This window comes from Myxine glutinosa, chromosome 7 (assembly GCF_964187855.1).
Source record: "Myxine glutinosa chromosome 7, kmMyxGlut1.1, whole genome shotgun sequence".
NCBI lineage: Eukaryota > Metazoa > Chordata > Myxini > Myxiniformes > Myxinidae > Myxine > Myxine glutinosa.
The window spans coordinates 56,754,701-56,768,285 of record NC_136267.1 but is presented as its reverse complement, the minus strand read 5'-3'; the positions used below and the strand labels follow the sequence as shown (position 1 = coordinate 56,768,285).

The following is a 13,585-nucleotide window of genomic DNA, read 5'->3' as shown; positions in this document are numbered from 1 at the left end:
ACTCAGGCCGACTGGGACGGTCTTCAAGCAGCCATCAATCGTCTGGATTGGTCTCCCATCTCCACTGCCTCTGACATCAATTCTTCCTGGGAATTCTTCCAAAGCAAACTGATCTCTCTCATGCACAGATTTATCCCATCTCGCCTTCAACTGTCTTACCCTTCCTCCCGTCCAGGGTACACTGAATCTTGTGGTGAGGCAGTTGCCCTGAAACAACTTGCCTTTGCCTCTTGGAAGGCTAATCCAACTGAAGGAAATCTCAGTTCCTTCCACCAAGCTCGGAACAAGTGTGTGTCTACCCTCAGGAGTGCCAGGAAGCACTATCTCTCCTCACTCAAGAATGAACTCTCAAACCTGTCTCCTTCCTCCAAATCCTGGTGGCATCTGGTCAAATCCGTTTCTGGTGTTTGTTCCCCCTCCATCCCCTCCCTTACCTCAAATGGCCACACAGTTGACATCGCACGTGACAAAGCCGAATGCCTCAACTCTGTGTTCGCCTCGAAATCCTTAGTCCCAAACCCATCTCTCTCTGTTCCCACCTTTCCCAGTCGAACCCAACTGCTCCTGGACTCTGTGTCCTTCTCTCCTGACAAGGTGGAGGAGTTTTTGTCAAACCTCGACTCTGATTCTGCAACTGGACCAGACGGCATCAGCCCACGGGTCCTAAAATCCTGCTCTGCCGCTCTATCTCACCCTCTCTCTGTTCTTTTCACCCTATCTTTTGCTCAAGGTCATCTGCCAGCATCCTGGAAATCAGCTAACATTACCGCTTTACACAAAAAAGGTGCAAAAACAGATCCTTGCAACTACAGACCAATCAGCCTGCTCCCAATTATCAGCAAAGTCATGGAATCCATCATTGCTTCGGATATGAAATCTTTCCTCTTCTCCAATGGCTTGATCTCTGATCATCAATTTGGTTTCAGACCAGGTCACTCTACTCTGGACATGCTGCTTCTGCTGTCTCAACAATGGATGGAGGTCCTCAATGCCAAACAGGAAATCAGAGCTGTCTCCCTTGACATATCAAGGGCCTTTGATACGGTCTGGCACCCAGCTCTGCTCACCAAACTCTCCTCCTATGGTATCCATGGAAATCTCCATGCATGGCTTGCGGACTTCCTCTCTGGTCGTAGTCAACGTGTGGCCCTGAATGGATTTCTCTCATCTCCCCTTCCTGTTCAGGCTGGAGTTCCCCAAGGAAGTGTGCTGGGCCCTGTGCTTTTTCTGGTCTTTATCAATGATCTCTCCGACTCTCTGGAAAATCCTCTCTATCTCTTTGCTGATGACTCCACTCTCTGCCGCTCCATTCCTCTTCCCTCAGATCGGCAGTCTGCAGCCTCCTCACTCTCTGAAGACCTGGACAAAATCACAGACTGGTCAAACAAGTGGAACATGTCTTTCAATCCTGACAAATCTCACTCTCTTACTATGTCTCTCCGAAAAGATCGACTGGACAACCCTCCCATCTACTTTCTCAACAATCCTCTCCAAGAAGTTCTGTCACTCAAGCTTTTGGGTCTCACTATCTGCCATGATCTTTCTTGGGAAAACCACATTTCCAAGCTGGCCTCCAAAGCCAGTCGCCGACTGGGCATCCTCCGTCGTGCGAAGTCCTTCCTCGGCACACCTGAGCTCCTCACCACATACAAGGCTTTCATCCGCAGCTCAATGGAATACTGTTCTCCCCTATGGGCTGGTGCTCCTGCCTCACACCTGGCTCGGCTTCACGCTGTTGAATCCAAAGCTTTCAAAATCATTGGAATCTCCCGCGATGAAGCTATCTCTGAGGGCCTTTCACTCACTCACCGCAGGCAGGTAGGTGGCCTTTCTGTCTTCTACCGACTCCTCTCCGGCCTTGCTCCCCCAGCTCTCTCTGTGCTCTGTCCCCCAAATATTCCTACAGGTCGCACAAGATCTGCCAGCAACCCTCTGATGGTTAAACTGCCGAAATCTCGGCTCTCTGCTCACCTTCACTCTTTCATTCCTCTTTTCTCCCGCCTGTGGAACAAACTCCCACACTCCCTTCAATCCCTCTCCTCCCTCCAGGTCTTTAAAACAGCTGTTCACCACCATCTCTTATCTTCCCCCATCCATAACCTTGATCTTTTCTACCCCCACTAATTCACCCCAGATCCACCTTGTTTGAAATTCCAACTTCTTTCCTGGAAATCCTGGCAGTGTCCATATGTTTATACCTCTCCCACCCCCCCCCCCCCCCCTTCACATGCCACCCCCCCTTCACATGCCTCCCCCCCAAAGCCCTCTCCCTCCCACAGATCTCTCAATGTCTCCATGTCTCTCGGTCCTTGCTCTCAAATGTTGTGTTTGTGTCCTTCCCCCTCTCTCCCCATCTTGTCTACCGCTCCCGATGTTATTTGTTTTATGTGTCTGTTTGTCTTTCTGTGTGATTAATGTTCGCTCTTTCACGAGCCTCGATCTTGTATACAAAAAAAAAAAAAAAAAAAAAAAAAAAAAACTAATTATCACTGCTTCTCCCCTCGTGTGAAGACAGATAAACAATCTTCAGCTATAGTCTCCCAACTTAAGCACATCGAGATTTCTCCTACACGTCCACGGTCCATGCTATGATTATACAATCCTACCTTTACTATGGGATTCTTTCATATACTTCCATAAACGTAACAGTATTTATATTTGCAGTACTCCTCAATTTTCCCTTTCTATTCTGCCATTCCCTCCATTATTGCTGCCCTTTTACGACATCAATAGTCTGCTCGTCTACCTGAATCACTGCTGCATTCTTGGTGACTTTTTTATTTTACAGTTTATGTACACCTCATGATAGTTCAAAACGTTGTATTAATGGCATGTTGTCATCGATAAAGGAAAATATCTTGAAATACATACACTCTGGGGCAAGAAAAATGAGCCAGGCTGTTTATTTCAAAATTTGAGCCATAGATGGGTCGTACATATTCCAGTTTAAATTGTTTACTCATGTTACAGTAGCTAAAACCCCTCCGTGTGGTTTGCAGCAATTTTAATGAAAAAGTTCATGATTTTTAAAGAAACTTTATTCTCAAATTTTTAAAATAAAATTTCCCGATTTTCACCTTTCATTTTTAATGGCCAATATCCCAGGTGAGACAAAATAGATCAATTTTTTACCCATCAAAAAGGAAGATAAGACTGCTTTGAGTTGTTCTGTGTCACAAAAACATTCAAAAAAATAGTTTACTGTTAGAAGTATACTTTTAAAGATCTGCAATGCATTTTTAGGGTGTTGTCATGTTTTTTTTGACTGTTTAGTGCATATGTAGTGCCCAAATTGCTCTAATTTATGACTTGAACAGATGGTGTGGACGAGATCATGTTTCTGTTTCGATTTGAAAATGCCACCAAAGACATCGCAATTCTATTAAAAATCGAATTGTTTGTCTTCGTCAAGCGGGCAAGACAAATTCAGAAATCCACAAGTTCCTGAAGAAGCAGAATTACATCCCTATTTCTCTGCCTACCATAAAGGGAATAGGTCTACAGTTCTGGAAAACTGGTTCTACTGCAAAGAAAAAGGGATCTGGCAGGACTAGAGCCACTGCAAGTAAAGATGACAGGAGACTAAAAGTCTTAGTTCTACTGGAAAGAAAGAAAAGCTTGCGGAAACTGTCAGAGTAGTTCAGAACTGCTGAAAACAAAACTGTTTCCATAAGGATCATCACAAGAAGGCTGACTGATACTGGTTTTACCTCAAGAAGATGTGCTAAGAAGCCTAAATTCTATCTTAGAAAAACATTCAGGACAAATTTCAGATTATTCTATTGGGTGATGAATCAAGACTTCAGCTTTGCAGTGATGCCCCAGAACGTTGCATTCACATATCTGGTGAGAGATTCAACCCAGTGTGCACTTCAACAACTGTGAAGCATGAAGGAGGTAGAATTACAGTCTAGGGTGCATTTTTGTCTGCTGGTGTTGGTGAGCTGGTGTATAAGGTGTGAACAGTCAATTACTGCCAAGGAATACCAGAAAATATTAGAGAAAGGATTGAGGGTCGAAATACCAGCCTCCAAAAGACATTTCCTGGAGAGAAAAGCAAATCAGTCGTTTTTCATGAAGATAATGCCTTTGCCCATCTATCTATAATTCCAGTAATCTCTGTGTGTTTGTTTGTTTGTACGTTTGTACGTTTGTTTGTTTGTCTGTGACCGCTGTTTCTCGACAACCACGGGTCCGATATACTTGCAACTTGCCAGGTATATTGCTGGGGACCCGAGGATGTGCCTTTTCAAGGTTTCATATTAATCGGACAATTACTTACCGAGCTATGTCCAAAAAACGATTCAACCAATCAGAGAGCAGCGAGCTATCGCGTGTGCCGAACGTGGCGAACACACTCTGCCTCGGATGGCACATTTGAGAGCGTATTCATTTATTTCACGTTTGCAAACTATGTTGGCGCTATGTTGGCGTTAAACTATGTTTTAAAACTAATAAAAACCCCGGGGGGATTGTCACTGTACTCGCAAGCCGTTCGCCGTTCGCTTTGGCGTTGCGAATGGACCAAAACATTTCATGCACCAAACCATTTCATGTAAAGCGTTCGCCGTTCGCTTTGGCGTTGCGAATGGACCAAAACATTTCATGGACCAAACCATTTCATGTAAATAGAGGGGGGGATATAATTTTAGATATAGATATAGTACGGGCATGCCCTAGTTAAAGGTTAAAGGTAGCACCCCATAGATAGGCCACAAGCAACACGTAGGTCACCATAGGACTTCAGTTATTTCATTAGTATGTGTATAGATAAGGCCATGTTTCCAATAGTTGAATCTGCGTTGTGTCAATCACATAAGGTGCAGGCCCCATTCCGTCCATTTTGACAGCCTCCCTCTCCAAACGACGCCATTAAGCGCGCCCTCCTGTCTGTGCCCCATGGCCCTCCCAATTTTGGTACACTCCTCGGCCAGCAGCAGCAGCCTTCGCTGCCCGTGAGCTTGCTCAACGCCGCCATAAGCCACGAGGTGAGGCCCGGAAAAAGGGGGCGGAGCGCCAGGTGTAGGTGTGGCCACGTCACCCAACCATCAGGGCGGGGCCGGTAAGCCTTAACCAACCAACCAGGGCTGAAGTAACATCGCCTGATAGGCATGGCTTTTGGGCTGGCGGAGCGATCGCTGCTTGAGATATAAAAGCGAGCGCACAAAGCCCTTTCACAGGACTTTCGAGAGGACTTATGCAGCAGCACTCATTAAAGAGGACTTATGCAGCGGCGCTCATTAAAGAGGACTTATGCAGCGGCGCTCATTAAAGAGGACTTATGCAGCGGCGCTCATTAAAGAGGACTTATGCAGCGGCGCTCATTAAAGAGGACTTATGCAGCGGCGCTCATTAAAGAGGACTTATGCAGCGGCGCTCATAAAAGAGGACTTATGCAGCGGCGCTCATTAAAGAGGACTTGTGGGTACATGCGCTTGGCAACAGGACTGATGAGAAGAGCTCGCCTTGAGAAGACTCGTTGAAAGATTGGTGTTGACAGGACGTATTGGGAGGGCGCACATTACAACGAACTCGTGGGTACATGCGCTTGATCAGAGAGGGCTCATTGGCATTGGGAGCTCAAAGCAGGACCTTGGAGAGGGGGCGTTTGGCGCGAGTGTGCAACTATTACGTACGCCGCCAGGACACCAGCCTTCCCCCCGAGATATAATTGTCCGTTCGCGTTACACTGAAGAGCTGCCTGCCGGGTTTCGTCCGCTGAACCAGAGCCTGGACCGGAGCCGGGTTGGAGCCTGGACGTGCTGGTGACCATCAACCTGTTCCACCCTACCATCTACAATCCCCGTGTGAGTGTCTGTATGTTAGACGGGCCCGTTTGTCCAGGGAATAAGATAAGGCTGTTTAAGGCTGCCCTGTGTAACTGCTTCTTCCTCTTCCTTGTACATTCCCTTCTTTCGTTTCCTCTTCTTTCTGTAAATTGTTAATAAATTGCCCTGTTCTTTCTGGTTTCTCTTTAATCCGATCGTCCTAGTCTTTTCTCCATTGGGTATACGTGGCATGATCGGAACCGCCATAATCGGGTCTAGTCCTTGTTAACGGCCTGAATCGCAGCTCGCTTCGCTCGGCGTGTCCACCAACGCCGTGATTCGGGCGGGAGTTATTTCCTTGCTTCACGGTCGGTGTTAGTAATTAGGTATTAGTACTAAGTCGACCAATAACCCTATTTAATACCGACCGGAAGGAACGTATAACTTCCAGGACTCGCGTCGGCCAGATAAAAGGACAATGGGATTAACCCCCCCTTGATAAGGGGAGAGCCGGCGTTCGAGATCCGCAACAATATACATACATACATACATACATACATACATATATACATACATACATATATCCAAGCCTCTTTGGTTTCTTGCATATGTAGAAACACAATTAGTCCTTGAGCCAACCGGCCATATTTTGAAGTGAATGCTCCGGCGGGGGGAGTAATTCTCATTATGATTTTCCATTAGACCAATGTCTCAAGTGTCAGAAAAGGTGTGATGGACATCTGAGAACGGTAGCTTAGTGCCCGGATGGACGCCATCTTTGAAACCACCCAGCTCGAAAATGCCCATTTGGTGGGGTACATTGTTGCACGTGTATCTGGACTTCTATACTAGCTATCGATGTGCGGTTGACGACTAAATATACGTCCGATGTGTACCGTCTAAATAAAAAATAATATGAAGCATTTTGTTTTAGATTAATTATTATAAAAATCAATTATCGAAAAAAAATCATATATTTTTCAATATTTTATTATTAGACTTGTACTTTTTTTAGTGAAACAACACTGGTATGATTTTCCAAATTATGCATTGTGCTACACCGTTTATCTGTCTATAAAAATAACTCAAAAACTAAAACATATCATCCACCACGAGTGTACACAAAAAATATATGAAAAGGCATGCACTTTCCACAAACCGAAACTATGTCAGTTGGAATTTCCCGCCGATAATCAACCCACAGAACCCAGTGCCGAAAGTGACGTCAGTCTATTCTATAGCTATATTCTATATTCTATATCTCAGTCTGAGATTTGTTGCGGTGACCTGATTAATTTCTGAGGGGGGGGGGGGGGGGGGATCACCTCTCTTCGTGTATTTCTGCATACTTTGATTTGCGGGAGTGGGGGTAGCTCTGCGCGTGCCGACACACTGGTATGGTCGATGGCTCAAGATATCATCAATGCTGTACACCGGGGTACCATCAGAACATCGAAGCATGTCCTACTTCCGTGGGTCATGAAAACGCTCACCAGTAATACAGAGGTCATCAGAATATTGAATCGACTCGGGCACGGATGTTCGTACACAGTTCTGGAAGAAATCGAGACAGCGCTATGCATAGACAAATTAGCAAGTGTGGAGAAAGATACAGTACCACTTCCGTCACATGTGCACCCTTCGGTCCCGACTGTATTAGCATTCGATAACATCGACAGGCTAGAGGAATCGCTGAGTGGTGGCGGAACATCGCATCGCGTCAACGGTATCATCGTCCAACCGAAGTCGCAGTCGTGTTTGCCGCCCCAACCTCCATCGGCAGTATCCAAAGCAGATAAGAAGCGATCTATCCCGTCATCCAGCGATTTAGTTCCAATATACAGCGGTGGGAAACGAGAGGGCCCACCTGCAATCAAGCCTGCAGATCTTTCTGACACTCTTGCAGGCGCAACATCCCTTGCGCAGCGCCGAAATCACGTATGGATTATGACTCGCATGCTGGAACCATGCGACCAGACAATCAGTTCGTGGACTGGTTTCAACATCATGACTAGAGATCGTGTTCAGGTGACGGAAGATGTAGTTGGCTACCTGCCGACTATAAACGCGCCTGCCACAGATATGGCAACAGTGCAAGAAATCCTCAGAGAAGCTCTGAACATCATGTCATCACTTCAGCTTGAGCGTATACCGGTGGTGCTAGACCAGGCACTATTTGCTAAGGCGACCGAAATAGCATGGAAAGATGTCGATCGATATGGAAGAATCGTGCTCATGATGGGGAACTTCCATACCATCTGTAACTTCATGTCGAGCATTGGGAAAATGTTTGGAGATGCAGGCCTTCGGGATGTAGCTGTTGAGTCAGGAGTAATCGCTGAAGGTTCCATCAACAGGGTTCTGGAAGGCAAGCAATACAACCGTGCTGTGCGACTCCACAAGTTGATGTACGAGGCACTAATGCGCATCATTTGGAAGGGCTTCCAGGTGTGGATAGAAAGCAATCATCCTGACAAGGAACCCCAGATTCGAAGCACTGACCTCAAAATTCGCAGCATCAAGGAGGATGTTTGCCACGAGACTCTCGCTGCTGCTCTCGATGATGATTCATGTGTACAGAGCTTTGACATGTTCGCGAAATACCTACATTTTCTGCGAACCAAACATGGAGACCTGGCTCGCTTCTGGATGATGTATATTGATATGGTAGAGACCCTGCTGGGGTTGATTCGTGCGGATAGAGAAGGCGACTGGATGCTTCACTTGGCTTGTGTCAGAAGAGTGATCCCTTGGTGTTTCGCAATGAACAAGGTGAACTATGCTAGATATCTACCAGTGTACTATGCACAGATGACGCAACTCCACGAAACATGCCCCGAGTTGTACAGGCATTTCAATCAAGGCTACTTCTCCGTACAGCTTAGACCAGGGAATCCATTTGCCAGAATCGCTGTTGATCAGACAACAGAAGAAACAGTAAACAAAGATACGCAAACAGCTGGAGGAACACGAGGTTTTAGTCTTCGACAAGGGGCTGTGTCGCGATACTATCTAACTGCAGAAAATCGGGCTACTGCACTGAGGCAACTACGAGAAACTATCCTTGTGAATGGCAGCGACACATCTCACGCCAAGCACCCTGACTTGTCTACTTCTCGCATCAAACGTGATGAGTCTGGCGTCACAGCTATCTGTGATCTACTGGAAAATGACTGGACCAATCCATTCGCCGATGATCCGTCATGTCTTCTCAGTATATCTACCGGAGCGGCTGCGAGGGAGGACGTTTCTAATGACCTACTCAACACCCTGCAAAAGGGGGAAGCGGCGTATCAAAGCTTCCAGAAACGTCTTGAAGAGGGAACAGGCTTTCATGACACATTGAACAAGCTAAACTTGAAGACCTTTGGTAAGATCAAGCAGAAAGTTGTGAAGGGCACAAACAAGGAGATCGTCCTGAGAGCTGACAGACAACTGTTTGCCACCATGATACTCATCGCCAAGACAAGGAACCTCGACATGCAACTTGTCCTTTGTCACCCACTAGGGCCGTTACCATGGTCTTTGGCAAACGTTGATGGGTCAATGAAAAAAACGAACAAAGCTGCACTTGCGAAACACATGGAAGGTCTTGTGGAACCAGCCGAGAACGTTGACAAGCGAAGTGCAACAATAATTGATGCGATGGCTCTCATACAAAAGATGCATGGCGAGAACGACACGTTCGAAGAACTATCTGACCGCATCCTTGCTGCAGCGCTTCACGCTGGTCAAGGCAGTGAGCGCATCGATGTTGTCTTTGACACATACACAGAAGAATCCATCAAAGCAGCTGAGCGTGTGAACCGCGGTTCAAATGAAGGCATCAGTTTCAGCGAGATCAGACCCGCACACAAAATCATGAACTGGCGGCGTCTCCTTGCTTGCAGCCAGACAAAGGAGAAACTGGTTGTGTTTCTGGCGGAGTCGTGGAAACATGAAACAAATCGCGAAAAGCTAGGCAACAGAACACTGTATGTCACCTGTGGTGAAAAATGTCTGGTACTGACCCGCGATAGGTGGAAGTTGGTGCAAGCACTCGAATGTAGCCACGAGGAAGCAGACACGCGTATGTTTCTCCACGCAAAGCACGCCGCTACCCACTACAAGACGATCATCTTAGTGGCAGATGACACCGACGTTCTGATCATCAGTCTTCATCTCAGCAGAACCATCGATAGTCAGCTCTTCATCAGACGAGGAACAAAGGTTCGAGTCAGAATGATCGACGTTGGAAAGTTGGCTGCGGTATTGGGGTCTGGAGTTTGCAGTGCATTGCCAGGGCTTCATGCATGGAGCGGGTGTGACACTGTGAGTGCTCTGGCTAGCCAAGGAAAGATAAAGGCTTTGAAGCTTGTGCAAGCGAATGAGCTGTATCTTCAAGCATTCACAGATCTGGGATCTTCGTGGAATGTACCAACAGACGTCTTCAATAGCATTCAGGCCTTCACGTGTCAGCTGTACGCCAAGAACACGAAGATCGTCGGTGTTAATTCGCTCCGTTATCACATGTTCTGCGCAAAGAAGGGCCAGATCGAATCTGGACAATTGCCGCCTTGTGAAGACTCCTTGATGCAGCATACGCTTAGGGCCAACTATCAGGCGGCTATCTGGCGACGCAGCCTTGAAAACCTACCAGACGTCCCAACACCATCAGCAGGACATGGTTGGGAACTCGATGATGGCGGTTCGCTCACAATCCGATGGATGGCGGGTCTACCAGCTCCAGATGTCGTCTTGAATCTCATCTCATGCACATGCAGAAGGACGTGTCGACCGTCAGATTGCTCCTGCATACTGAATGGGTTGAAGTGCACTGTTGTGTGTAAGCTGCAGGGATGCTCCAACATGGTGCAGGATGATGCTATCGTGGCTCAGGATGCCAATGACTCTGATGGCGACTCTGATGATTAACTTTGTGTGCACTGTATATTGTATAGCATATGTTGTTCTCTATTATAATGCAGGCCAAATTGCCTGAAAATCTTTATAGACAGATAAACGGTTTAGCAAAATGTATAATTTGGAAGATCATACCGGTGTTATTTGACTAAAACATGACATGTTCAATGATACCTCCGCTTGCTTATTAGGAATATACATCGTATGGTGTTAAAATCAGCTCCATACGTCTTTCCAAACTCTAGTAATGAATAATTAATATAATTGGCGGCCATTTTGAAATCCAAGATGGCCACCAAAGTGCAGATTTCCTATGTAACAATTTCCGCCTGCTTATTAGATATCGTATGGTGTTAAAATCCTCTCCGTACGACATTCCTAACTTGCGTTATCGTCAGAATAGATAATGCCAGCGGCGGCCTAAGTCATTTTATGCCTCTTTACATTTATTTGTTGTAAACTCGTGGTGGATGATATGTTTTAGTTTTTGAGTTATTTTTATAGACAGATAAACGGTGTAGCACAATGCATAATTTGGAAAATCATACCAGTGTTGTTTCACTAAAAAAAGTACAAGTCTAATAATAAAATATTGAAAAATATATGATTTTTTTTCGATAATTGATTTTTATAATAATTAATCTAAAACAAAATGCTTCATATTATTTTTTATTTAGACGGTACACATCGGACGTATATTTAGTCGTCAACCGCACATCGATAGCTAGTATAGAAGTCCAGATACACGTGCAACAATGTACCCCACCAAATGGGCATTTTCGAGCTGGGTGGTTTCAAAGATGGCGTCCATCCGGGCACTAAGCTACCGTTCTCAGATGTCCATCACACCTTTTCTGACACTTGAGACATTGGTCTAATGGAAAATCATAATGAGAATTACTCCCCCCGCCGGAGCATTACTTTTGGTCTGGCTCAAGGACTAAATGGTGCTGTCATTTTGTTTGTTTGTTTTTAATTAATTTTGATTGGGTTATATCAAGTTTCGTTTGGCGGAATGGATACATTGAAGTTTTAATTTTGTTGCAGATTGTGTATGAAGACCCTGAAAGATTTTCCCCGCCAGTACCACCAAATGGCATGGAACCAATAATACATACATTGCCGCGCAATGAGATTCCACACAATGATATGGGTGAGATGTCGCCTGGTGAAATGCCATGTGGGAAGACGCCGCATGTTGAGACGCTGTGTAGTGAGGGGCCGCGTGGTGAGACGCCGCGGGGTGAAATGCCCCAGGGTGATAGGCCATGGAGTGAGAGCCCACGGACTGAGAGCCCACGGACTGAGAGCCCACAAGGTGAGAGCTTTTTTCACAGCACGTGTTGCATCGTCAGCAACTTTTTATCTGAAAGTCACACAGAGATCAAGCCTGATACAAATGCTATTATTTCACAGATCCAGACTTGCGCAGTCCTCCATGGAAGCATCCAAGAATGTACAGCAGCAGAATGCCAATGGAAGATTTTGAGGATGGTAGATGGCACCTTTTTCTTGAAGAATGACTTATGCAACGTAGGATTGTCTGTGTTGTAAAGTGAGAACGCCGAAACTTTTTGACTTCATGTATGTGTTTTGACTGGTTGGTAGGGGTGGGTTTGGAGGTCGTGAGTACTTGTGTATCAATGATGAGGATGTGGCAGGGCAGAGATGAATGAGCATGTGTGTTTGGGTGTTAATAGCTTTGCCCCTTTTGTGCTTGTGATACAAACACAACAACAACACAACATGCATTTTAAGGCCATTTTCCCTGCTAGAGCGGGGGTTAGCCTTGTGATACAAACAGAGATGTCATGTTATGTAAATTGTTTCGCATGAAATTAGAAAGTTGCTAGAAATCAGTACCAGTACCCTGATATATTTATTGCAGCTAAATGATTTCAAATAATGTTGTAATATTGGGCTGACCGGAAGCACCCTCTCCATAAGGGAGTGGCTTGTGGGATCATGTTATTTTCTTTATGATCTTGTTGTCATCTTGATACCATACCTTTTACCACAAAAGTCCAGGGATGATGCTATTATCTATATTCATACCACAGCAGACGCTTGGAATAATGTCCAACGTGCATTATTTTTCTTAGCAGACACATCCCTCTATTTGGTCGATGTATCGGCAACAGACCGCAGCCTCGATCGTTCCGGAAAATTAAAAACGATAACCCCAGTTACGTATATGCAGTAAAACATACCTACTGCTTGTATGCATATGTAATACATCGTTGTTATTTCACTCGGATAATTCCAATTGCACCCCTCCCGCAAAGGACGAAATTGCGAAGATGGCCAAAAAAATTCAAAACTTGATGGAATCAAACAAAACTTGCACAGGCACAACTTAAAGGTGCCCTCATTTCGTCCCTCAAAGTTTAAGCTTCCGAGGTCAAATCCTCTCACAGGTGTAAATGAAACATACACACAGCATGCTTTCCGTCCATTATGTATAGATTTACAGAATATATATCTCAACGAGGGATTAACTCACGAAGGGACCTTTATGAGACACACAAGACAAACTTTCACTCTCATCCTCTTTAATGCTATAAGCCTGGCTTACAATAATGGATTGGTTGAGGACACCGAAAATGGAATGTGAAAAATAGCCCAGCAAGAAGCAGATACCATAATAAACTGCCCTAGAAAGAGCAATCAGATTGCAGACCCTCGCAAGGACGTGTTTCTGTGGTTTTTGAGGCATTTCTGTTATTTAAAAAAATGGCGTCCGAACCATGTGACCGATGACGTCATCTTTTTTTTTTCTCCACGAATTAATCCCGAGATGATGCTCAAGAAATTTCATCTTGATCGCATGAAGTTTTGTACTCGTCGAATTATGACGTCATAATGACATCATCATTAACATATTGTCGTGCGATTTCCCTCGGTTAAGACCAGGA

At 45.4% G+C, this 13,585-nt stretch overlaps 1 protein-coding gene across 8 annotated transcripts in view; it reads left to right on the top strand.

The window, feature by feature from the left end:
* Positions 1-13,585, top strand: part of LOC137431270 (uncharacterized) — a 917,646-nt gene that overhangs the window by 712,626 nt on the left and 191,435 nt on the right. For all 8 annotated transcript variants that reach the window (XM_078781781.1, XM_078781779.1, XM_078781782.1 and 5 more), the window contains 2 exons: positions 11,718-11,988; positions 12,087-12,164. In XM_078781781.1, coding sequence (XP_078637907.1) covers positions 11,718-11,988; positions 12,087-12,164 — 349 coding nt within the window. The remainder of the gene's footprint in view (positions 1-11,717; positions 11,989-12,086; positions 12,165-13,585) is intronic.